This window comes from Ranitomeya variabilis, chromosome 7, assembly GCF_051348905.1.
Source record: "Ranitomeya variabilis isolate aRanVar5 chromosome 7, aRanVar5.hap1, whole genome shotgun sequence".
NCBI lineage: Eukaryota > Metazoa > Chordata > Amphibia > Anura > Dendrobatidae > Ranitomeya > Ranitomeya variabilis.
In genome coordinates, this window is record NC_135238.1 from 206,232,910 (window position 1) to 206,258,674 (window position 25,765).

The 25,765-nt window shown below is 45.0% G+C and overlaps 1 protein-coding gene across 2 annotated transcripts; it reads left to right on the plus strand.

Moving 5' to 3' along the window:
- Positions 1–86: 86 nt before the first annotated feature.
- LOC143784472 (FAST kinase domain-containing protein 1, mitochondrial-like) lies at positions 87–23,806 on the plus strand. Of its 2 annotated transcripts, XM_077272757.1 has the most exons (15): positions 87–353; positions 3,004–3,481; positions 3,556–3,624; positions 10,039–10,164; positions 11,802–12,200; positions 12,432–12,542; positions 13,376–13,507; positions 14,822–15,311; positions 16,654–16,768; positions 18,126–18,254; positions 19,684–19,815; positions 21,037–21,150; positions 22,377–22,518; positions 23,118–23,232; positions 23,582–23,806. In XM_077272757.1, exons 2-15 carry the CDS (start codon positions 3,153–3,155, stop codon positions 23,672–23,674), a joined length of 2,496 nt encoding a protein of 831 aa, XP_077128872.1. In that variant the 5' UTR covers positions 87–353; positions 3,004–3,152; the 3' UTR covers positions 23,675–23,806. The 2 variants fall into 2 exon arrangements, with proteins under 2 accessions (XP_077128872.1, XP_077128873.1); XM_077272758.1 differs by lacking the exon at positions 87–353 and having other exon boundaries at positions 3,010–3,481; positions 21,040–21,150; positions 23,582–23,682.
- The last annotated feature ends 1,959 nt before the right edge of the window (positions 23,807–25,765 follow it).

Here is a 25,765-nt window from a genome sequence, read left to right on the forward strand (position 1 = left end):
GAGCGCGGAGAACACACAGACAGGAGACAACGAACGCCGATCGAATCGTTCCTCAACTGCAGCAGTCTGCTAGGGAAGATGGCCGCTCCGATATGGGTCACATGACCAGGTTGGGTGACGAACGAGATGATTCGCTTTCGACTGCTAGTGACTGGCCTGCAATTCTCGCGAGATCTTGTTACATCTTGTCTGTCCGTTTTTCATGTGCGGTGACCTGTGGAAGTATGCAGGGCTTTCAGGATGACGTCACCTGTGCGACAGGAAGTGTGCGACTCACATGTCTTTGCGGCTCCTGCAGGAGTTTCAGTTGTCCTCAAGGTCCAAGAATAAAACAAATCACGTCCTCATCAAGTGTAAGCATGTTTATCTAATTTTATTCAATTTGCTGAAAAGGATATTTGTATTTACGATTCTGGTGATGAATGAGCTGAGCGTTCAATACAATTAAATGTCATAAGGATTTAAAAAATGGCGTTATTAGACGTAGGCGCCGCGGGCTAACATTCCAGCGTTTTGCCTTTTGCTGATTCGTCAGACCGCTCGCTGTCGGTGGCCAGTAGGAATCGCTGGGAGAATTTATTTGTGATTTTTAGGAGTTTTAGACGTATGTGAAAGAAATACTGCAAAGTTAGAATGCTTTAATAAATAGAAGTGTTGATACTTTATTATTATAAATAAACAAAATGCAAAGAGAATGAAAAAGAAGGAAATCAAATCAGGATTCGGCATCCTTCGAAATCGCATCAAAGAACGTATTCTTCTGTGTCCACTCGCACAAAGTCATGGATGATGTAGGATTATAGTCGGGTGTATAAACCATTATACAAAACGGGGGGGAATGATCATCATTTACATAGGAAGGTTAAAATACAGTCGTTGACTGAAACAGAAACAGCTGTGTAGGAGGCTTAATACTGGGCGAAGAACAGCCGAACTCTATATAAAGGTGAGGTTGTGGAAGACAGCTTCATGTTATAGATCTTTCACCATTAAAGGAGAGAGGAGTGCAGTGGATCCTGGGCGCTGCTGCTTACTAAGGTTAATCCTCAGGTATGCTTAAGGGAGGAGCAGGTTCTACGCAAACATTTTTATTTATCCTCTGTTCCGGGATCCACCTCACTGATCTTTCCTTTCCTTGTTGTGTCTTCTTTCCATTTGGTCTGCATATGGCGGATATTGGATAATATCTAACTCTTTACATAGTTGTGCCGCACACAACCTGTTCAGATAAGCGTCCAACCCTCTGACTTGCCCTGACTAGTGATGAGTGAATACACTCATTACTCGACATTTCCCGATCACGCTCGGGGTCCTCTGAGTATTTTTTAGTGCTCGGAGATTTAGTTTTTCTTGCCGCAGCTGAATGATTTACATCTCTTAACCAGCTTGATTACATGTGGGGATTCCCTAGCAACCAGGCAACCGCCACATGTACTTATGCTGGCTAACAGATGTAAATCATTCAGCTGAGGTGAGGAAAACTAAATCTCCGAGCACTAAAAAATACTCGGAGGACCCCCGAGCATGCTCGGGAAATGTCGAGTAACGAATATATTCGCTCATCACTAGCCCTGACCTGTTGCCCACAGTGTTACACAGGGAGCGCCTCTTGTATTTTCTCTCTTCAGGTCTTTCACCATAGGCAGACCGAGCCATGGTCTTCAGCTGAGGACCATAGTTGGATGGGAGACTAGTCTGACTCTTCTTGGTATTTTGCAGCACTGCATCAGGTGATTCGCAATCGTGGGACCCGTCAATCACCTGCTGTGGCACTTGGACTTTCTGGACTAGGTTTCTCTATTGCTATGCTCCACGGCCGAATCTTTAAAGTAGATTATCTCTGAAAAAAATATCACTTTCTGTAATCAGGCAGCCAGGCTCTGATTAATGCTGCCTATTGTTTGGGCAGCATAAATCAAGCGACATGTTCCTTTTAATGGTAACCTGAAGAAAGCCAGCAAGGAATACTATAAATAAAATGGCTCGGTGCTTTCCTAGCATTCTGTAGGGGTCCCAGTGATTTCACCTCCAGGCAATCGGCATAGGAGACATATCCTAGTTATATACCACCAGTGTATAAGGCGGGCTGATTATAATACTAAAGATCACTGTCCTTCTTACTGGGCAGAAGTGTAAGTTTAAGGCCTTAAACATTCCAAAGATTTTGCATTATTCCTTCCCATAGCATGCTAATCCTGAGGATGGGGCTCTTGAAAAAGGGAACGAGGCTTGGCATAGTCCAATCTCGAAATCAGCGGTAGGTGCACATGCTCAACCTCCGCACCATTCATTGTGTATGGGACTGCTGGAAATAGCTGAGTGCTATGTTTGGTTTATAAGCTCCAGTGTTCTTTTTTGGAGATTTTTTGGGGGTATGAGAAGTTGGGACTCCAGCAACCAGTAAGTCAACCCTTATCCTTAGAAGAGGGGACGATTTACTAAACTAGAAATCACCCTTTAAACTCACCATGTAATTACATGGATGAAATGGGTCTGACACCTTCTCCACCCGATCATTCAAAGAGAGGGTAGGGTGCGATCTTCTTTGATGTCCTTATGCCTCAATAGATTTGTTTTTATCACCAGATGCTAAAAAAACCTCTGGACAAATAACTTTAAGCTTCATATTCTAATATACAGGGGTGCATATGTAGGCATAAATGTCTATTTATATTATTATTATTTTTATACTATGTGGATAGGTAGATGCTGTCCTGCCGGTTGCATGGCCAGAAGGGTCACCAGACCTTACCCAGATTGACTTGATTTTTATTTGGGAAGTTATCAAAAATGAGGTTTGTTCAAGAAAATTATGCACAATTGATAACATTCAACTATTATTTAAACTGTACACCGACTTCTGCACCCCCTGTATACCAATACCATATAATAAGTATGTGAAAATGCTGATTGTATAATCTGTATGTGGAAAGAACACAGCCTTACATATAAGTTGTGGGTTCACTATTATTATTATTCCTTTTTTTATCTCTTCCTTTACAGATGGCTTTAATCAAAGTGTCTTATCATATCTTGAAGTAACAAGATCTTCTCCGGAGACAGGAATATCCACTTTCTAAGAAGATGTTGGAAGAAAAGACATAGAATATTTTTATTTCTCTAAGGTCCTAAGCCTTTCGTACAGTCCAGACATGTTCTGCTGGAGGAGGGCTTTGCCTCTTTCTCTGCGCTTCTTTCAGATGCGTAGTATCAGTTCGGATCCGCTCCTGGATCAATTGATGACTAGCACAAACCAATTCCAGATTTTTCAACTCGTTGGTATCCATAAGTCTAAGCTTACGGTACAGCATGTGGGTTGCGCCATCAATACATTATGGGAGCTTCAGAAGGGGAGTGCAAACGCAAATCATGAAACCGTCCGAAATCACCCGGAATTTATTGCTCTTCGGATCCTGGCAGAAAATAAAATTGACTTTATGAGCGACACCACCCTGGTGAATACGCTGTATGCCGTTATAAGGTACGAGCCACTTGCTCCATTGCTCGGTCCTTATGTCACATCTCGTTTACCATTCTTGTATTCTGTATTTCAAGGTTTAATGTGGAAGCGCGCGACTCTTTGGTGCAGCAGCTGCTGATGGAAGGCTGGAGAAGACTGGAAAAGTAAGGCTGGTGGAATGTTTGATTACCAATCCCAGTAGCCATTTTGCCATTTAGTTGCCCAGCATTAGCTCTTTGGCTCTTGAGGTTCGTCATGCTGTGTGTTGCCCAAAGGTTTTCCACATTGTATCCCTCTTCTCCCACTAATATACACGTCATAGCATTTCATTGTAGCATCGTAAACATGAGACAAGACGCACAGCCAAGACAATGGAGTCCTGCACTTTTGCAACTGCGGACTGGAAAAACGAAACCTAAAAAGTTAGATCAATAAATTACTTTTTTATAAAGAAATCTTTTGGATTTTATCCTATATAACTGTATGGCGCATTGTTTGTTATTTCTCCTTCGCCTCATTGGGGGACACAGGACCATGGGTTATGCTGCTGTCACTAGGAGGCCGACACTAAGCTGAGACAAAAAAAGGTTAGCTCCTCCCCTGCAGTATACACCCTCATGCTGGCTTCCAGAGACCCAGCTCAAGCTTAGTGTCCGTAGGAGGCACACTGTTTTTTAATTCTACCCGGACGAAGGGGGCGACGGATTCTTTCATGGTCCGATCTCCCCCGAACCAACAACAGGCGAGCACGGGAGTTTCACCTCACCGTATCCTCTCCTGCGACGGGGGAGCCACTGCCTGAGCTGACATTTTTGGGGCGACGTTTTTTTTTTTTTTTTTTTCCCCCAATAGGGCACCGATCTCCCCACTTTTGTCCAGACGAGCACTGGTGTTTTACCTCCAGTACCCTCTTCTGCAGCCAGGCCTTTTTATTGCCGGACTGCCCTGTCCACCAGGTTTCACCCTCGGCTGTACAGAGGCACTAGTACCCGTGGCGTCCGTGCAGCACTCCCTGCATCACCACTGCATGCAGCTGATTCAGGTGGTGGACGGTTCCTCTCCACCCCCCTTTCTGGGGCTGGTGGATGGAGGCTTCCCAACACCTGCACCGTCCCTGTTTTTTTCTTCACCCCAGACACTCCTACCTCAGCCCCTGGTGCGCTGCTCCTTCAGGGTAAGTGTCTTGTGGAATGGGGGGGGGGTGGCGCCGGCTCTGCGGTTCGGAGGGCTCCCCCTGTCTAGTGGCACTTTTTCCCTGGGTCCCCTTTTGTGTTCCCGGCATCGGCGGCCGCGCTCCGGGCCGAAGCCGCAAATTTAGTCCCCGGCTTCGGCCTTGCCGGCCGGGGATCTGGCGCTTCCCGATAGGCTCCACCCCCTTTTTCGCGTCATCGCACGGCTCCGCCCCCGGTCCTGGCGCTTCTCGCTGTGTGCGAGATCTCTTCCCCAGGTCTCGGCGGCCATCTTGGATTCTCTGCACGCCGGCAGCTCCTGGTCTTCCAACCGCAGCGTCCTCCACGTGCAGCGCTGTGCACGCCAGCGGTCGCCTAATCCTCCTGCCGCCTCTCTCTCTCTCTTCTTTCTCTGTGGGACACAGGACCAGGGTAAGGAGACCGTCAGCTCTCTCCTGCAGCGTCGCCCTCGCTTCCTTAGGCTAGACCCTATCTGGCATCAGTGTACACCATGTCCCAGTCAAGGTCCAAAAAATCCTCTAAGGTGCATACGACCTTTTTTTCTGCGTGTACCACCTGCCAGGCCCCACTCCCTAGGCCTCAAAGCTCTCCCCTCTGCTCTGCCTGCGATGCTCCATGTGCCCAGGAGCCCTCCACCGCCACCGATTCCGGCGTACCTAGTCCCCCCCCGTGGGCCGTTTCTCTTTCGCAGTCCGTGGATTTTTTAGCCAACGCCATCAAATCCATTCAAAATCCTCCCGGGGAACGAGGCAATCCGTTACAGGTGTTAAGAGACCCCTCCTCAGCAGGGGAATCGTCGGCAGGCAGGGGCCGCTCTCCATTTAAAGAGGCACGGTCATCCAGAAAAGGGACCCGTACTACCTCTCCTGAACGTTCACCTCGCCACTCAGACTCTGGCGGCTCCACCTCTCGCTCACCCTCTTTGGGGGCTCGCAGCGTTCACGACTCTGAACATGGGTCCGAGGTATCATGGGACCCGGAGGCTCCGGAGTTCAGAGCTACGGTTGACTCCCTCATTGTCGCAGTCAATCACGCGCTTAAGGTGGATGATGACTCTAATTCCGCTCCGGAACACGCAGTCTCTTTTACCAGAACCAAGCGTTCCCACAAAACTTTTGCCTCTCACCCAGCTTTTCTGGATATAGTCAGACGTCACAGGGAGCGTCCAGATAAGCGTTTCTCGGGTAAGAAGGATCTGGTTTCAAAGTATCCCTTCTCAGCAGATCTCGTGAAAGACTGGACGGATCCCCCCATAGTAGATCCCCCGGTATCACGCTTGGCTTCCAAAACACTTCTTTCAGTCCCAGATGGAGCCTCAATTAAGAGTCCCTCTGAACGCCAGCTAGATTCTCTAGCTCGCTCGGTGTATGAAGCCTCAGGCTCTTCCCTGTCCCCCTCCTTCGCCGCGGCTTGGGTGACCAAGGCAATGGTTTCCTGGGCGGATGCTCTAGCGAAATCCATTCATGAACAGGACCTCCCGTCTGAGATGGCGGACCTGGCTAAACAGATAGCCATGGCTAGCGATTACGTGATGTACGCCTCCCTTGATGCAGCGAATTGCGCAGCATCGGCGGCTTCTAACGCCATCTCTATCAGAAGGGCTCTTTGGCTCAGAGAGTGGCGCGCAGATTCCTCCTCTAAAATATCACTGATCTCTCTCCCTTTTTCAAAGTGGGCGCCTTTTCGGCGAAAGGCTTGATCAGCTGATTTCCGACGCTACAGGGGGAAAGAGCAAGTTCCTTCCCCAACAGAGGCCCAAGGTGGCCTTCCAGCGCCAGCCTTACATTCGTTTTCGGCCCTTTCGTACCAGCCCAGCCTGGTCCACTCCTACCGGTCTTCCCAGATCAGACCGATCCGCCCGCACAGACAGAGACGCTCGTCCATCCTTCAGGCCGAATCCTTCCTGGCGAGGGAAGCCGAGGCAGTCCAGAACCAGAGGTTCGAGACCCCCCAGATTCCCGTCTCAATGATTCGGGAACGGCGCCAGTCGATACCACCAGAGTAGGAGGACGTCTTCTCCTTTTTCAGCAAGCCTGGCTCTCCGTCATTCACGACGAATGGGTCAGGGATCTGGTATCGTCTGGCTACAAAATAGAGTTCTCCTCGCCTCCTCCAACTCGGTTTTTCCCCTCCCGTCTCCCCAGCTCGGGAGCTCAGTCTCGCTCCCTCCTTTGCACCATTCACTCCCTCCGCCAAAGCGGGGTCATTGTTCCGGTCCCGGAGCACGAGAGGTTCAAAGGTTTCTACTCAAACCTCTTCGTCGTGCCAAAGAAGGACGGAAAAGTGCGCCCCATTTTGGATCTGAAGCTCCTGAACAAGTGCGTAAGAGTACGGCACTTCAGGATGGAATCGCTCAGATCGGTCATCTCGTCGATGGAACGGGGGGAATTCCTGGCATCGATAGACATCAAGGATGCCTATCTTCACGTTCCGATATTCCCGCCTCATCAGAGGTTCCTCCGCTTTGCCGTTCGAGAGGACCACTTCCAGTTCACGGCCTTACCCTTCGGTCTTGCCACAGCGCCCAGGGTATTCACAAAGGTCATGGCGGCTGTCATGGCCATCCTTCATTCTCGAGGAGTCGTCGTGTTACCTTACTTAGACGATCTCCTCATAAAGGGCCCGTCGTTTCAGGCCTGCGAGTCAAGTGTCCACATTACCCTGGATTCTCTTTCGCGTCTGGGCTGGTTGATCAACTTGGACAAGTCCTCTCCCGTTCCTGCCCGTCGGATCTCCTTTCTGGGAATGATCCTGGACACTTCAAGGGGTCTGGTCTTGCTTCCTCGGTCCAAGGCCCAAGCGCTTCAGCAGGGAGCCCATACGCTCTGCCATCCTCGCCCGCGAACCATTCGGTTCGCCATGCAGATTCTGGGAAAGATGGTTGCAGCAATCGAAGCGGTCCCTTTCGCTCAACTCCATCTCCGCCCCTTGCAACAGGCTTTGCTGGGCAACTGGGACAGGAGCCTCCCATCCCTCGATCGCCCTTGTCCCCTGTCCCCGCGGGTCAGACAATCCCTCGTATGGTGGACCCTGGGTCAATCTCTTCTCCAGGGGAAGTCCTTCCTCCCTATCCGCTGGTTAGTGGTAACTACCGACGCCAGTCTTCTCGGCTGGGGAGCGGTGTTTCTTCACCACTCTGCCCAGGGCCGTTGGACAATTCAGGAATCCAGACTCCCCATCAACATCCTGGAGATTCGGGCTATCAGACTTGCCCTGAGTCGCTTTCACACCCTGCTCGCGGGTCACCCAATACGGGTCCAATCGGACAACGTCACGGCGGTGGCTTACATCAACCACCAGGGGGGTACCCGCAGCAGGGCGGCGATGCGGGAAGTCTCCCACATCCTTCGTTGGGCCGAAACTAACCATTCCATCATCTCTGCGGTGCACATTCCGGGAGTCGAGAACTGGGCGGCGGACTTCCTGAGCCGCCAGGGCCTTGCCTCGGGGGAGTGGGAACTCCACACAGAGGTTTTTCGACAGATCTGTCTTCGCTGGGGGACCCCGGACGTGGATCTGATGGCGTCCAGATTGAACGCCAAGGTTCACAACTTCATTGCTCGTTCTCGGGATCCCCAGGCTATCGGAGTGGACGCGCTGATTTTCCCGTGGCATCAGTTTCAACTCCCATATGTGTTTCCTCCTCTTTACTTACTGCCAAAGGTGATCCGAAAGATCAAGACGGAGGGGGTTCCGGTCATTCTAGTCGCCCCAGATTGGCCACGCCGCGCTTGGTACGCGGAACTCGTTCAGCTCGTAGCCGACGTCCCCTGGCGGTTACCAGACCGCCCAGACCTACTTCGCCAAGGTCCGATCTGCCACCAGAGCTCAGGGGCCCTACGTTTAACGGCGTGGCTGTTGAAACCTGGATTCTAACTCGTGCCGGTTTCTCCCAGCAGGTCATTTCCACCATGTTAAGTGCTCGAAAGGCGTCTTCCGCCTCCATTTACCACCGCGTCTGGAAATCTTTCTTTTCATGGTGCAGGCTCCGAGGGCTCCCTCCGCTCGTTTTCTCTATTCCTTGCATCTTAAGTTTCCTTCAGTCCGGTCTGGACTCCGGACTGGCTCTGAGTTCCCTCAAAGGCCAGATCTCTGCGTTATCCGTGCTCTTCCAGCGCAGGATCGCCGCCAACCTTCAAGTCAAGACCTTCATTCAGGGAGTCTCCCATGTGGTTCCTCCTTACAGGATGCCGTTAGAAACCTGGGATCTCAACTTGGTCCTGGGGGTTCTTCAAGAGCCTCCGTTCGAACCCCTTCAAGACGTTCCGCTCTCTGTCCTCTCATGGAAGGTTGCCTTCCTGGTAGCGGTGACGTCCATCAGAAGGGTTTCAGAGCTCGCCGCTTTGTCCTGCCGGGCACCGTTTCTGGCCTTTCATCAGGACAAAGTGGTCCTACGCCCTTCCCCGGCGTTTCTTCCGAAGGTGGTCTCATCTTTTCATCTTAACGAGGAGATCATCCTTCCTTCTTTTTGTCCGCAGCCCAAGCATAGGGTCGAGAAGGCTCTCCATACTTTGGACGTGGTACGGGCCCTCAGGAGGTACATTTCCAGAACGGCTCATTTCAGGAAATCGGACGCCCTTTTCGTGCTCCCAGAGGGTCACAGAAAGGGTTTGGCTGCGTCTAAATCCACGATAGCCAGATGGATCCGATCTGCTATCCAGGAATCCTATCGGGTCAGAGGCAGTCCTATCCCGGCGGGGATTAGAGCTCATTCCACTCGGTCGATGGGTGCTTCCTGGGCCATCCGGCACCAGGCAACAGCGGAGCAGGTTTGCAAGGCCGCAACGTGGTCTAGCCTGCATACCTTCACAAAGCATTACAATGTCCACATTCACTCCTCTGCGGACGCGGCCCTTGGCAGGCGTATCCTGCAAGCGGCCGTTGCGCACCTGTAGTCAGATGGTACACGGAGTTATTTGGTTGTATTGTTTCCCTCCCAGGGACTGCTTTGGGACGTCCCATGGTCCTGTGTCCCCCAATGAGGCGAAGGAGAAATAGGGATTTTTGTGTGTACTCACCGTAAAATCCTTTTCTCCGAGCCACTCATTGGGGGACACAGCACCCACCCTGGTAGCCTTACGGCTCGTTGCCTTTTTCTTTTTGGTCTTTGACTGTTTGTTTGACATGTTATTTGTTATATTGTTGTTATTATCCTACTGCTTTTGCACTGAACTGGGTCTCTGGAAGCCAGCATGAGGGTGTATACTGCAGGGGAGGAGCTAACCTTTTTTTGTCTCAGCTTAGTGTCAGCCTCCTAGTGACAGCAGCATAACCCATGGTCCTGTGTCCCCCAATGAGTGGCTCGGAGAAAAGGATTTTACGGTGAGTACACACAAAAATCCCTATTTTGTATTTATATGATTGATTGTATGTTTTTACCTGTTTCAGGTTTGAACCGGAGACGTTGTCGAAATTCTCAGTTTGTTTGGAAAAACTAGATCTGGGCAGCAGTCCGTTAATGGGAAAGGTAGCCAATGCCCTGAACACGGGCCTGGAGAACATACAAAATATTAGGTAAGCGGTCACCAGTATCTAAGACTACTGGAAGTGATTTAAAGGGATCCTGTCAGGTCACAGTGGCTCTCTCAGAGCTGAAATAATTGTCTTCACAGTCCTTATGTTTCCAAAGGTAATTTATTCCTATTTACTTATATCTACTACTTCCCTATTGTAGTATAACCTGATATGTTTGGTGATGGGTGGACTCCAAAGGGGAAAACTCCTCCTCGGGATGTGAGTTATCTCTGACCAGAGGTGTTGTTTTCATAGAACTATCCGGATAGTGAATGAGGGCAATAGAAATGTGGAGGATATGCATAACTTTATGCTACAGGAAGGGCATGATTTTATTGCTGGATTATGGCAAGTAAATCATCATGTCAGCAGTTTGCGAGTCCTGAGTGACCTGACAGGTTTCCTTTAAGAAGCTAAGGAGGAGTGGTCCCCATTGACCCCTTAAAGTGGACGCATCCGCATCAAACATATCAAGTTATTTTACAGCAGAGAGATAGCACATATAACTAAATATACAATAAATTACCTTTGGAAGCAATAGGACTGTTAAACAGTCATTTTAGTTCCGCCAAAGTCGTGGTAAATACAGCTCATGGGAGCAGCCATCTTGGCTCCGTCAGCTCTGCCTCTGGTGTTCTAATAGGACACACCCCCAGATTCCAGCCTTGATGTTATTTTTTACTAAATCTTCCATATGTATATTTGTTTTAATTTCTTTTTCACCCATGGATTTCTATAGGCAGAGACTGGTGCAACTAACCTTCAATGTCATCACCCCACACACTAAATAATAATAATAAAAAAAAAAAAGCACATAATTTTTGAAGTGTAATACTTCCATTTACTGTCTGAAGCAACCGATGATGTTAAAAATATTACTAATAAATGCACAAGGCAAAATAGTACTTGTCTACAAAAATAAGACCATATTGACCTGTGGTGACACGCAAATGAAAACAATGAAAAATAAATTCTAGAATGCTGAAAAGGGAAAAAAATTAACGTGCTTAACTGTTTTTTTTTTTGTTTTTTTTTTTTTAAAAAAGCCAAATCTGGAAATGCTGTAAAATAACAAAATAAGTATAACTTCCCTGCTGAAGCCAATGCCGATCCCGCGTTACTTCTCTGCTGATACTTAGAGCAGGAAGATTAATTTGATTAACTTGCTATTTGGGTTCGTGCATAAGACGTATTTTCTCAGATGAGTGCTATGTGTAGTTTTCACGGGTAGCGCTCGTAACTATGATATTCAATAGGGCTTTGCACATGTCCAAAATTTATTTAATCTTTTTATTGGACTCTGCGGGAAAAAATTTGGGTTATGTCTGATTTTGACCCATCTGAGTGTAGTATGATGGAGGGGCAGATACTCTGATTCCAGCGATGTGTCACTTACTGGGCTGCTTGCTGTAGTTTTGATAAAGTTCCTGTTTTCTCTGCTGCCGATCTTGCAGTGCTCTAAATACTGAGCTCTGTATAACCCGGCCCACACCTCTGATTGGCCGCTTTCTGTGTAGGGTGTCAGGATAAGCTCACTGATGGACTCCCAGTTAACTCATTTTGCAAGCCACTCTCTATATCACACACTTCATATGTGCTAGAGGTCACATTCATGATCCTTTTTAATCCTTTTCCAGATACCTGTCCAGCCTTATGATGAAGACATTCCCGGTCACCTCTAAGCGGTTGCAGCACCGACTGATCAGCAAGGCAGAATCCTTAATGGAGGGGGATAACTACATAGATGTGCACAGCGTGCGCCGGGTCGTCCAGTTTCTGTGCCTTATGAAGTATGACTACCAGCCCCTCTTGGATAAATGCAATCAGATTTTTGTGAGGGACAAGAATAAAATGAGCACGGACACCATGTGCATCGTCAGCGGCCTCTACCGGCAAATGGCTTTCAAGCAGTACGAGTTTCAGGTGATGGCAAAATTGTCTCTGCTCGAAATATCAAACCTATGGAATAATGCGGATCATTTCGGAAAAATATTTTGTGCCTTATTTCCGATGGCTTCTCAAGAGATAAGAAATAGGTGAGTGGGCCCCTTAAAGGGATGTGATGTATCGGCCCCTTAAAGGGATACTGCGTATCAGCCCTGAACCAACAGAAAAAATCCCGTAATGCAATGATAATACTCAAATAGAACTCGTATTCCCTAATTAGAGGAAGCTCCTGATTTTGTAGTCTAATCTAGGAATTCAGTACTGGAAACAAGTGCCAAATGTTGGATTTGTAAAGGTTTAAGCCCCTCTGTTCCCTCCAGGCTTGAAGACGACCTTGTCATACTGGCAGATAAGATCCATCACATCAGTCTGGTGTACGTCCTGGAGACCATGGCGGAGGCCGAGTGCAAGAACCCAATCCTCATTCAGAAGTAAGTGGATTCTCTAAGCCGTGAATGGTTTGGAGCTGGATCCTTCCTGTCCAATCTGACATTGTCCATATTATCACGGTCCGGGTACGGGCTGCACCCCGGCGAGGGTCTGCTGACCCAACTACATGTGTGAGGCCAGGAGATCCTCGGCCAATTCGTCCGTACCTGGATCACAATATATGGACGTCTGAATACTGCCATATTTCCATTTACTGTTCAGATGGATGCAAGCTGTTGTTCCCTGTAATCAGCCATTTCAGACTCTTAGTATTCTCCTCCTAGCAAATAAGTACTGAGAGGTTTTATTTTTTTAATGTTTTTTTCCTGATCCCTTTGATGTACAGACCGATGAGTCCGATGGTGGATTTCTCCACTCCTCAATGCATGAGCACCCTACTGAGCATTCATGTCCATAGGGGGAATAGAGCGAGAGCGAGCTGATGGCCAGATGAACGCTTGGCCGACCCTCACGGTATATGGGGCCTTTACAAACCTATGAGCCATTTTATATGGTGCACACTCGACGTTCATGCACATTCTTGAAGCATCTTTACAGTGGAGCAAGGAGCGTCCACCACTTATTAGAGACTCTGTCGGCCGTTTCCTAACCTATTGATGACACTGGCGCAGTGTGTTGTGTCGTTTTTGCCATCAAAGTTACAAAAACCCATATGTACATCAGTGGGGCTTGTGGTCCGGGTGAGATTTGTTCTGCCACACACGGCACACTGTGTGGGAGCGTCCCTTCTGGATGAGGACGTGGCACGGCGGTGGATGGAGTCTCGTTATGTTGCTTGATGACGTGTGATCTTTTCGTTTTTCTCTCTGTTCAGGATCTGCTCCGCCATCCAGGACAATCTGGATCATTACCATCGCCTGTATCTATGTAAGCTCACAGATGCCGTGGTTTGCCTGCCCTGCCAAAACTATCAACTGTTTGCGGATCTACAGAAACGTCTAACTGTGTAAGTGCAATTTCCATGCATGTGTGGCGAGTAATCGGGTTAAAGGGACATGTGGACGGCCCTATTAGAATGGCGCTGGGTTTACCATGCGGGTAAGACAAGGTCACTATTAAGAATACAAACATATGACTGGTATACCGTGAGGGCCAGGAGCGGACACAGACTGCAGAGGCCCCTGTGCAAGAACAATATATGGACCATCTGCCGCCAGAGAGCTCCTTATAATGCACAATGCCACCTGCTTTGGGGAAGGTAGTGGCCCCTGGACCTCTCGGGCCCCTGTGCGGCTGCACTGGTTGCACCAATGGTATGTCCGCTAATGGTCAAGGTGACATTGGGGAGTCCTCCAGCGTGCATGCGCACAGTGTAACTGCAGAGGCCTGTGCGCGCTCACTTACCGCGCTCACTGACCTCTCTCCTCTGCTGTGGCTGCTCGCTCCACGGAAAGATGCAGAAGTGTGGCAAGCAAGAAGCGTTAAAGAGAGAAGAGGGAGGAAGATCGCATGGCCGCAGCAGAGAGGAGAGAGATCTGTGAGCGCGTGCGCTGGCTCCTGCTGCTACATTGTGTGCTTTCCTCAAGCGAGCGCTGTCAATCAACACAGGAGGCAAAAAAATATCTTGGCCAACAACGGACACCCTAATTTTAACATAAATATGCTCAACAATGATAGTTTATTACTACAAACATATGGGTTGTATAAGGACTATTTTATAAGGCTTATTTTAATTAGTAATTTTGGAGTGACACTCATCACAAAGTGTTTTTTTTTTGTTTTTTTTTAATAAATACGTGACATTTTTGTTCTATGGACCTCTTATTTTATCTTTTGCCTGGGGAAACCACAAAAATAAAGCCCACATTAGAAGCTTCACCATGGAGAATGTCACAAAGGTAGTAGCCCCATGGGTTCAGATTGGAAGGCCAGTCACTGGCCCAAACTAAACATCTGGTGGCCAAAGGTCTATTCAATGCGTGCACCTGACAGCTGTCTATGGGCGGCTTAATGACTTTATTACTACAAACATATGGGTTGTATAAGGACTATTTTATAAGGCTTATTTTAATTAGTAATTTTGGAGTGACACTCATCACAAAGTGTTTTTTTTTTTGTTTTTTTTTAATAAATACGTGACATTTTTGTTCTATGGACCTCTTATTTTATCTTTTGCCTGGGGAAACCACAAAAATAAAGCCCACATTAATGTGTTTTGAGGGTTTTGGTGGCTTCTTTTTGTTCCCTTTGTCACATTTATAAATGATTTGATTCTGAGATGGTGACTTTTTTTTGATGCCTGAAATGTCCCTTCCCGTAGCTTTATGAAGACGTCTCATGTCCCATCTATGGTGGTTATGATGACCAGGTCACTGTCGCTGCTGACCCTTACTAGAGTGGATGAAGCCGTCCTTAGAAAGATTGACGACGTCATTCCCCAGTGTGACCTCAGCGACCTGAATAGCATCGCGAACAGCGTCATCCGGTGGTTACAGCCCGCCCAGCTGTCCAGGCAGAATAAATCCGGGATGTATGAGAAACTCCTCCATAAAGTGAGCCGATACGGACTGGAGAGAGTCAAGAATATGGACGACATTGATCATCTGTTGAATGAGCTGACGTACGTGATGAACGGGCAGTGGCTGCAGAATATGCTGATAGACGACATCCTGCTCACCTGCCAGCGCCTGCTGCACCAGGTCACCTGGAGGAACGCACCGTTTCTGGCGTTGGTTATTAGTTACTGTAATACTCTGTGTCCTCCGGTTCTGGACAAGATCGCAGAAGTCACCATGGAGAATGTCACAAAGGTAGAAGCCCCGTGGGTTCAGATTGGAAGGCCAGTCACTGGCCCAAACTAAACATCTGGTGGCCAAAGGTCTATTCAATGCGTGCACCTGACAACTGTCTATGGGCGGCTTAATGAGCACCAGTCCTGTGTGTTACACTATAGTACCCCCCCATGTAATAATTATTCTGGAGCATCTTTTCATTGTTGTTCCTCTGTTATTCCTTTAGGAAATCCTTAAAGGGATTCTCTCATCATGTATCTTTGGTAGCACCCATCTCCCCTGCCTCCCGACTTCCTGCTTGCAATGGGGTAAGCGGACAGGGGACAGTGGTGTGCTCCTAAGGTCCAGATGGCCTGCAGAGGCAGATGTGCATGCTGCTTGTCTGGGAAACTGGACACTTCTGACAAGCTGCAGGAGTGGCTGGTAACCTAGACAATGAGCAGTAAACTATAGAATTAAAACTCCTTCCATTATTGCAAACGGAGAGGATTTTAAAGTAAGAAGTAAATTGTTTTTACAAGCACTTTTGGCCATTATAGATGAGACAATTCCTTTAAATGAATGATTTGGTGTTACTGTTCTACCAGTCAATACTTGTACTCTTAGGACACAGTCAGATGACCAAATAAATTGGACTGTGATCGGACCACAATGCACGGACTGGCCGGCGGCTCTCCCGACCTGAGCGTGACCGCTTCATGTTTTCCTGTACAGCCATCATGCTCAGGTCGGTAGAGCCGCTGGACAGTCTTTGCATTGTGGTCCGATCACAGTCCAATTTATATGGTTGTCTGACTGCGCCATTAGGTCTCAGTCAGACGTCTGGTTTTTTTCATACATGTTCTCAGTGTTTCTAACAGATCATGTACCTATTATAGTCTATGGGGCTGTTTACATGTATGTTTTTCCTTTTTTGCAGTGCCTGCAAAAAAACAAACTGAGATATGGTCACTTTTGATCTGAATCATGGATCAAATTCTCTGATGCAAGTCTATTGGTCTGTGGAAAAAAAAATACAAGAAAATAAAATGCCACAATGGAGGAAAAAGCAAAAAAACAACGGACTTACAGATTAGAAATGGATGAAAATCTGATCCAGCACATTAATGGCAAACAGACCATTTTTTTCTGGGATCACTTTATCATTAGCTAACACTGATGACCCAGCAGTAGCAGATTGATGGGAGTGGTGCTCCCCTGAGCTGTGATTTGCACTGATGGGGTATCCTTAGGAAAGATCATCAATGCTGTGATTGCAGAAATCCCTCCCATTTACTGGACTATGTCATGTACACACTGTGTTAGTAAAGACTATTTGTCAGATTAATCATGTATTTTTTTTTTTGTTTGTTTTTTTAAGATTCATCCCACAGACTTGAACAGAGTTTTATTTGCCTTTGTCAATCTGGGCTACGATCCCCCGCGAGAAGAAGAATTCTTTACAATGTGTATTCAGCATATTCTAGCTAATTTAAGTAAGTATTCATTGTATTCTCAGTATAAGTGGAAATCTGGCCACGCTTCACCCCAGGAGTAATCACAGCCCTGGAAGATTAAAGAGACACATTTTTCTACCTGTGATTTTCGCCTCCGCGTTGCAAAAAGTGAAAATATGCAAAAAAAATCCACATTATCATTAACAAGCTGCAGATTAGAAAACCTAAACCCCACAACTTTTTATTTTTATTTTTAGAACATCGTGGTTATTGTGCAGATAATCACAGCAGAATTTCAGTGATGAATTTCCCATATTATAGACTGTGGTCACACGGGCAAGTGAAGAAAAGAGAAAAAAAAAGAATTTTCCCATTTTAATCTAAAAAATGTAGCCATAATGTTATAATTTCCTTATCTTTATGGATTGGGACCTTGTCTAAAATAATTGTTAATAAAGTTTCTACATAATACCATATTATGATCCTGAGCTGCAGATTATTTCTTTTCCCTGCCGCTGTCCAACCTATCATCAGAATACAGGCCGCCACGTACAGCAGTCATTGCTCTACACCGGTTCCCCTTAAAAAAAACAAACAAAAAAAAACATGTTCTGCACAAGAATTCTACCATTTTCTAATCTATTTCTTCCTTTTTCACAAAGAAAATGAAGGTATTGTAGCTGAGTGACATCGCCGCATTTACGCATTTTAAGCCCTAGGAAACAGACACATTCCATAAGGCTCCGTTCACCTCTGTGTCATCTGATCCCAGCGGCGGCTGTCATTTCCCATTGGTTTCTGACAGCAGTATCTTTTCCATTAAAGACTCCGTAACCAGTAGCCGAGCCGCCGGTGCAGATGTGAACAGATCCGTAAAAATGAATGGAATTTGCCCAGAGGGGTCGGGCTGATTCCTCCTCCTGCTAACATACCTTATTCTTAAAGAGTGACTGGCGATTTTGTAATACATTCTATCAGAGAAATGTGCTACTTCCCCTCCTTTCAATCTCCATTCTCTATATAGACAGATTTTCCCATTACTGTGAGATAGGTTGGTGCTTATAAAATTCTATGGAGAGGAGGTGGAGACGGACACAGACTTTCCGCTGTAAGTTCTTCTGAATCGTCAGTTACACTTCTCCATGGAACTTTATGAGCACCAGCTGTCTCCTATCTCAGTAATGGAAGATTTTACTCATGAACTGAGCGTGAAAGATCAGTCCAGGAGGAGAGGAAAAAAAAAAGCCGATTTGTCTGATAAGTCTTATTTTTATGAGTGCTATTGATTTATGAAATAAAAATGAAAACTCTTTAATACTTCAGCTTCGTCTTATATCAGATCAGGAATGAAAAAAAAAAATGTATAAGAGAGTGGTTGTGTTATTTTACCTTCCAGACTCCTTCCCTCCTCATCTCTTGGTTCTGGTGGGCTTCACTCTTGCTGTTGCACAGTATTTCCCAGAAGATCTGATTAAAGCCATTTTCAATATTGGTTTCCTAACTAAACTGGATTCCGAACTGGACAGTAAGTGTCATGTGAGCGAATGCTCCACCTTTATCCATTGAGGTTCTATATTGCTCATGTTGCCCCTAGGACTTAGGCTGGCCGTACATATGAGAGGCTTTGTCTTCTCTGATCTCCCAGCACCATGTATGCTCGTGTCTTCTGAGCGTGCATCTTTATTTTAATGGGGTAAGGGATCACTTTGCAAATATGCCCCATCCTCATTTCCCCAACATCTGTCATCAGGGTCGGCTAATATAAATCGAATATTTCTTTGCAGCTTTACCTGCGTTACCCATCCTGGTGCGAGACCTGGCACAAAAAGCCTAATACCCTATAAAATTTAATAAAGCTTTTATTTAACCCTTACCCAACTGGGCAATTTTTTTTTTTTTTTTTTTATTATTATTTATTTTTTTGTTATTTTTTATCATTCTACTTTCAATTTTCAATAATAATTTATTTTTGCACGAGACAAATTGTAATTAATTCGGTTAACCGTATGCACACACAAAATTCCAAGAGAAGTGAAATGGTGAAAAAGACACAATTCTGCCATTGTTGTGTTTTGGTTTTTTTTAAACAATAACCCAGCAGTGTGACTCTTCAAGTCAGAACATTTATAGTTGTCTTGTTTGTTTTAGTTCCTTTTTCTTTTTTTCACCAATGGTGGGGGTTAGGTTCTTTATATTTCAGTGGCAACAAGAAAATCAGAAATTTTTGTGCATGAACATTTTTAAGTTTGTGACTTTTTCTGAGATCTGGAAGTTTTTTGTTTTGTTTTTCCCATTGTTCCATTATTGGAACCAATGTATTAGGCCTTGTTTTTTTTTATCAAATGTTTGGGAAATGAGGATCTTTGATATCAACCAACCTGATCCTTTACTCCATTGAAATAAAGATGCACGATCAGTTGACAAGGTCATACATGGTTCTGGGAGGTCAAACAAGATTGTCACCATTTTGGGGTACTTAAAACCTTTTATATAGAAGGGTTCACATATGTAAGAAAAAAAAAAAATAAAATATATATATATATATATATATATATATATATATATATATATATATATATATATATATATATAGTAATGTAATTTTTATTTTGGGATTTTTTTGTATTTTAAAACTGGATAGTAGTACAAAGTAAAAATCTCAGTCTCCTATGATGCCTAAAACTTTACAGGAGTACTAATCTGATGACAATAATAGCCTTTAATAGACCCCCACTGCACTAATAACCCATGGCCACCCCATGGTCTCTTGGGGGGTGGGGTACAGTGGGCAATCGAGGCTAGCGCCAGTCATAGTGTTACAGGCGGGTGCTGGCTGTGTAACGCCGCTGGCACCCGCTATGTACGGCGCAGGCTCAGTATCACATGTTGGGAACGCTTTTGATTTCTGTGTGTTGTAGATTTTCTCTTTCTTCACTAATTATATTATTTTTTAGCTTTTCTGCCTGACAAAAGTGCCAAGATACGAATGCGCCTGATGCAATTAAATCGGGCGGTTTGTCTCGAGTGCCCGGAATACCAAGTCCCATGGTTTCATGAAGAATACTGTCGACAGATGAAGCATAGAGGTGCGGGGCTCGATTTATTCATTTAGTTGTTAGTTTGTTTTTGTATGCTTAAGAAAAAAATAAAAAATTGAGTGACACATGATAAAAAAAAAAAAATCAGCGCTCAAATTCCAGTGCCGGCTCCCAGCTGAGGCTCTGGTCTCAGTGTTTTAACAGTGATGTTGCGTTGACAGTGCTCAGCACCACTGCAGCCAATCACTGAGCACAGAGGCTCTGCCGCCTACCTCGTTGAGCTTAGGCTGGTTTCACACTTGCGTTTTGATCTGCAGCGTTTTAGCGCTAAAAAACGCATGCGGTTTTTTTTCTGTACTTAACATTAAAAAAACGCATGCGTTTTTTAGCGTGCGTTTTGACGCGTTTTCGGCAACGCATGTGTTTTTTGACGCGTGCGTTCATTTGCAGAAATGCAACCTGCAGTAATGTCTAGCGGCGTTTTTTTGCCGCAAAAAACGCATGCGTTTATTCGCGGCAAAAAAATGCATTGCTGTCTACGCATGCGTTTTTAAGCACATGCGTTTGCTTGCGTTAAAAACTAACCCTAACCCTAGGGATCCTAACCCTAACCCTTAGGGTTAGGGTTACGATCCTAACCCTTAGGGTTAGGATCCCTAGGGTTAGGGTTAGGATCCCTAGGGTTAGGGTTAGGATCCCTAGGGTTACTAGGGATCCTAACCCTAGCTATTTCTGTTTTTAGTGGGTTTTCTAGTTGATTTTGATGATTGGCAGCTGTCACACACTTCTCAGCATGCGTTTAAAAAACGCAAACGCAGGAAAAAACGCATGTAAATGCCGCAAAATACCGCGTTTTTTTTTCTGCATGCAAAAACGCATGCGTCTAAAAAACGCGTCGTTTTGCCGCGTTTACATGCGTTTTTTCACCACATGCGGTTTTTTTTAAAAACGCTGCAGATCAAAACGCAAGTGTGAAACCAGCCTTAGTGATTGACTACAGCGGTGATTTGGGCTGTCGGACATAACGTCATCTCTGCAGCCCAAACTGAGACCGGAGCAGCGAGAGGGAACCGGCACTGAAACCGGGGAGGACATGTACCTGCTCTGTTTGTTATTTTAGAGTGTTTGGGGTTCACTTTTCTGAAAGTGAACAATCCCTTTAATATTCACCACTGCAAAAATATATTGTGCGATTTATGGATATGCAATAAGGAATAATCCTTAGAATATTAAAAAGTCGTTTTTTGTTTATTTTCTTTTTTTGCTCAGAAGGTAACAGCAAGAGATCCATATACCATCAAATCCACTTATTTCTCGGAGATCTCTTTGGGGGAGTTAATTATGCCAAGATGTTTGTGACTACTCCATATTATTACACAGTAGGTAAGATTGTGAAATGTAAAAAAATATATATTTTGCTGCACTAAGAAATCACAAACGCCGCTCTGCTCTGGACCGAAATGTTATAATTTAAAGATATGTCAAAATTCATCAAATATTGTGACTGTTTAATAACTTTTGTGCAAATAAAAGCAACACAGCCACAAGCAAAACACTGACATATGAGGCAATGGGAGATCCTGGGGGGATGTAATTCAGGGTGGGGACAGTTTGAGTTGCATTTTAGTATATGATATCACAGGATGACTTCCACACACATCTACTTCATATTATATCACGTTTCTTAGCGGAGGACCCACTGGTGATCGTTGCCTAAAAGCCCGCAGTTCCTTTATTTGTTTAGTTCTTCATACGGTTGTTGCCATAAAAAAAATTAAAACAAAAGTCTATACAGTCAATCAATATTCTGCACAGAATCGTAATTGAGCAGGGGTCGCCCACTCCTTTTATTCTTTACCGGACTGCTTGAAATGGCTGAGTGCGGTCAGACACCCCCAAGAGATCAGTAACTTGCCTCCTGTTTTATAGAAAGGGGATAACTTTTAAAACCCCTTTTAAGCTGTGTGCACACGTTCCAGATTATTCGCAGATTTTTTTGCACGTTTTTTCGCAACCAAAACGCTTAAAAAACGCATACATATGCATTCCATCATTTATAATGGTTTCCACAATTTTTGTGCACATGTTGCGTATTTTTCCGTGAAAAACGCATGCGGAAAAATACGCAGCATGTTCATTAATTTTGCGGATTTTAAGCGGATTTTCCACTATATTATTACATTGGGAACCTACGGAAAAAAAGCGAAAAATCCGCGCAAAATACGCGATAAAAACGCGTGCAGAATTCCTGCGGAAAACCTCAGGATTTTCTCAGGAAATTTCTGCATACTTTCCGGATGTGTGCACATACCCTTAAAGTGTTTTTCCGGCTTTTGAAAACAAGTGTCCAATTGATTGTAGTTTGTTTTAAAAACAAACAAAGTGGGCCTGGCTCACCCTCCCCAGGTCCAGCATTGAGCCTCTGCCGCTGTTGCCATCACGTCGACCATAAGTGAGCTCAGCGGCTCTGTTCAAGTTGATGACACTAATTGGCTGTTGATGTGACCTGAGCACTGCACACGCTAGGATCTCGCTGAGTGGACCCAGGGAGGGTTTTTGGAAGGTGTTGGACTGTGATTCTCCTAACATTTGATGCTTGCTTTCTATAGACTTCGAGTGCATCCTGAGTAAAAATAAAAAGCCTATTGCCTACATAGAGGAGAACAAGCTGTCCGCCAATGTGGCCGAAGTCCAGTGGGGCCAGGACAGTCAGATGTGTGATAACAAGTCTCTACCTCAAGGAGCCCAGAGGTCGGTGATTCTGTGTGTAGACATGTGGTGCTAGATCATGACGCAGCCTCATTCTCTTAAAAAATAGCCATCATTTTAAGTTTTCTTACATAAATCCATAGAAGACATGCAAATAAGAAACTTTGTAATATGTCTGATCATAGAAGTCTGCTTCTCCTCCTGAACTGATCGTTCATTCTCAAAATTCTCAACTTCCAAGTAAAATCTGTCTTCAGTGAATACAGATTTTCCCGTTACTGAGATAGGAGATGACAGTTAGTGCTCACAAAGTTCTATGGAGACTGATATAGCAGAATGTCTGTGTCTCCCTCTAGCTCCTCTCCCGCCTCCATAGAATTTTAAAAGCACCAACTGTCATCTCCTATCTTAATCGAGGAGGAGTAAAGGGCGGTTTCTCCATTGAGGAACAGAGGAGCTAGAGAGATGAGCAGCAAAATCAGTATAATTTTTTTTTTTTTTACAAATTAATGGCTTTTTCCAGTTCAGAAAAATAGCGGTTTGGGCAAATGGATGGTTTTTTTGGAAAAATTTGAGTAGAATTCAATTCCTCTTGATTTTGTTTGTTGGACTCTAACATATTATTTCTTTCATCTTTATAGAGTTGCCATTGACTTTCTTAATCCAGTGGCATTTTGCAGAAACTCTTCCAAGATTAAAGGCTTAAATGCCATGAAGAAGAGACATTTGGAGATCCTGGGGTACTATGTAGTTCAGGTTGGTTACAATTCGAGTTGTGTTTTAGTATGTTATACCATGGTGGGTTCCTCATGTCTGTATAATAGTATCTTCTCCTATGTCAGTCTGTGTGTTATATATATATATATATATATATATATATATATATATATATATATATATATATATATATATATATATATATAGTGCCTTGCGAAAGTATTCAGGCCCCTTTTCAACCTTTTCCCACATATGCTTCAAATCATGTTTGAAGCATGATATGTGGGAAAAGGTTGAAAAGTTCCAGGGGGCCTGAATATATATAATTTTCTCTGAGACAATTTCTATAGATGACTTCCCGCAGTTACATGTTAGTTCTCTATTACAGATCCCTAGTTTTGAATGGAATTCAATGGAACTTGGAACAAAGGAAACGTGGATTAACTACCTCCGGAAGAAGATTTTTGCTAGTGAACTGTGAAATGTTTTGTGCCACCCTGTAAATAAAGTATATTTTTTATTCATTCATATATGTGTGTGCTCTCTTACAAAGGAGCAGTACTTGCACCTACATGATTTTTGGCGAAAGGTCAATAAACATAGCTGTATAACGTAAGAAAAACATGGCTGGCATCTGGCACCAAGATATTATCAGCAGATTGGGTTCGTTCTGCTCCGTTCACTGTCGAATTGAGAAGCAAGCGGAGCAGGTGACGTCACGTCTGGAGATCGGGGCACGTGTTCCAGCAGGTGGCTAATCTGATGTCAACTACCCCTACCCTTAAAGTTGTGAGGTTCGGGCTCCATGGATCAGACTCGTTTTTTCCTGCACGTCCCAAACACCCAATCTGATTGACATCTGGGAAGTTTGGAGCCCAAGTCATCACCTTGAACTTTTGTCATGTACCTGTCAAGTCCTCCTGGGAGATTTAGGGTTAGAAGATCACTACGTATTGTGAATCGCAGATCTTCCATTTAGCCTGTGTATTTGTGTCACATGTTAAATTAATTTGGTGCTGAAGAGGTTAACAACTTTTTCTATGTTGGTCAGAAACTTGCAAGCTCCATTTTCAGCTGCTTCTGATCTGGTCGTTGCCTCTCCCTGTTAAACCTGGCCAGACCTTCTCTGCATTGCCAGTGAAAACTTTCCTTCCTAGCTCCTTGGAGTTTCTGTGCTGAGTTGTAGATCGTTGTTGCTGCTGGAGATTGTTGCATGCTGTTTTTGGGTGTATGCTTTCCTCATTGTCCTATTCCCATTTGGTTGGTACATTCCTATCCTTCCCTATATGCCTCTTTACCTTTGGTGAGTGTTTGTATTTCTGTTGCTTACTGTTATCCCTGTTTGGTCTTTGTGTCCTGTTTACCTTACATTTCTGTCCCAGGGTGGAGGAGGAGACAGATCAGAGTTTAACAGGAGCATAGTAAGGTTGGAGACTTCTACCTTCAAGAGTACCTCCGGGACAGGGAAAGTTAGGGTCCCAGTTACAGGGACAGTTTTAGGCCCCCCCCTTCCTTACTGAAGACGTCACAACGTGACGAAGTTTTTGCAGCGTGGTACGGGCATTATCCTGCTGAAAAAGGCCACTACTATTAGGAAATTCCATCACTGCAAAGGGGGCTACTTACTTTTGCTGTATAATGTTTAGTTTGATGGTACCTGTCACATCCACATCACATCATTGCTGGGATCTGAGGTTTCCCAGCTGAATGTTGCACATCACTCTGCCGGCCTGTCTTCTTACCATAGTGCATCCTGCACCATCCCTAGTAAGTGACGCGTGAGCCCAACAGTCCACATAAGATATAAGAAAACATGAACCCTCAAACCAGGGCCCCTTCTTCCATTGCCTCATTGTATGGGTCTGATGCTGACATAACATGCCCAGTACTGATGCTTGCAGCAAAGGACGGGTGAGCGCGGGCACCATGACCTGTCTGTAGCCCCATACATACAGCTGTGCTGACTTAATCACAGCCGGAATTTACTTTTTTTAGCAATTTTATCATTTTTGATCTTCTTGTGCACAACCATACCCCACGCCCCCTGAAAAAACAAACAAAACACCGACAAGTGTTTTCTTAAAGGTACTCTGTCATCAGAATTTTACTACCAATTTATATCCTCCTGTTTCGGGATGACCATAATGGTAAAATGTTGTGCCAGAGGTGTCACTAGTGAGCCTTTATCAAGTCTGATATTTTTTTTTTTTCCTGATTTTGGTTAAATTAACCCCTTCACCCCGAAGCCTGTTTTCACCTAAGTGACAGGGCCAATTTTTACAATTCTGACCACTGTCACTTTATGAGGTCATAACTCTGAAACGCTTCAACGGATCCTGGTGATTCTGACATTGTTTTCTCGTGACATATTGTATTTTATGATAGTGGTAAAACTTCTTCGATATGACTTGCATTTAATTGTGAAAAAAACAGAAATTTGTTGAAAATTATGAAAATTTAGCAATTTTCAAATTTTTCATTTTTCTGCCCTCAAATTAGAGAGTTATATCACATAATATAGTTAATAAACAACATTTCCCACATGTATGCTTTACATCAGCACAATTTTGGA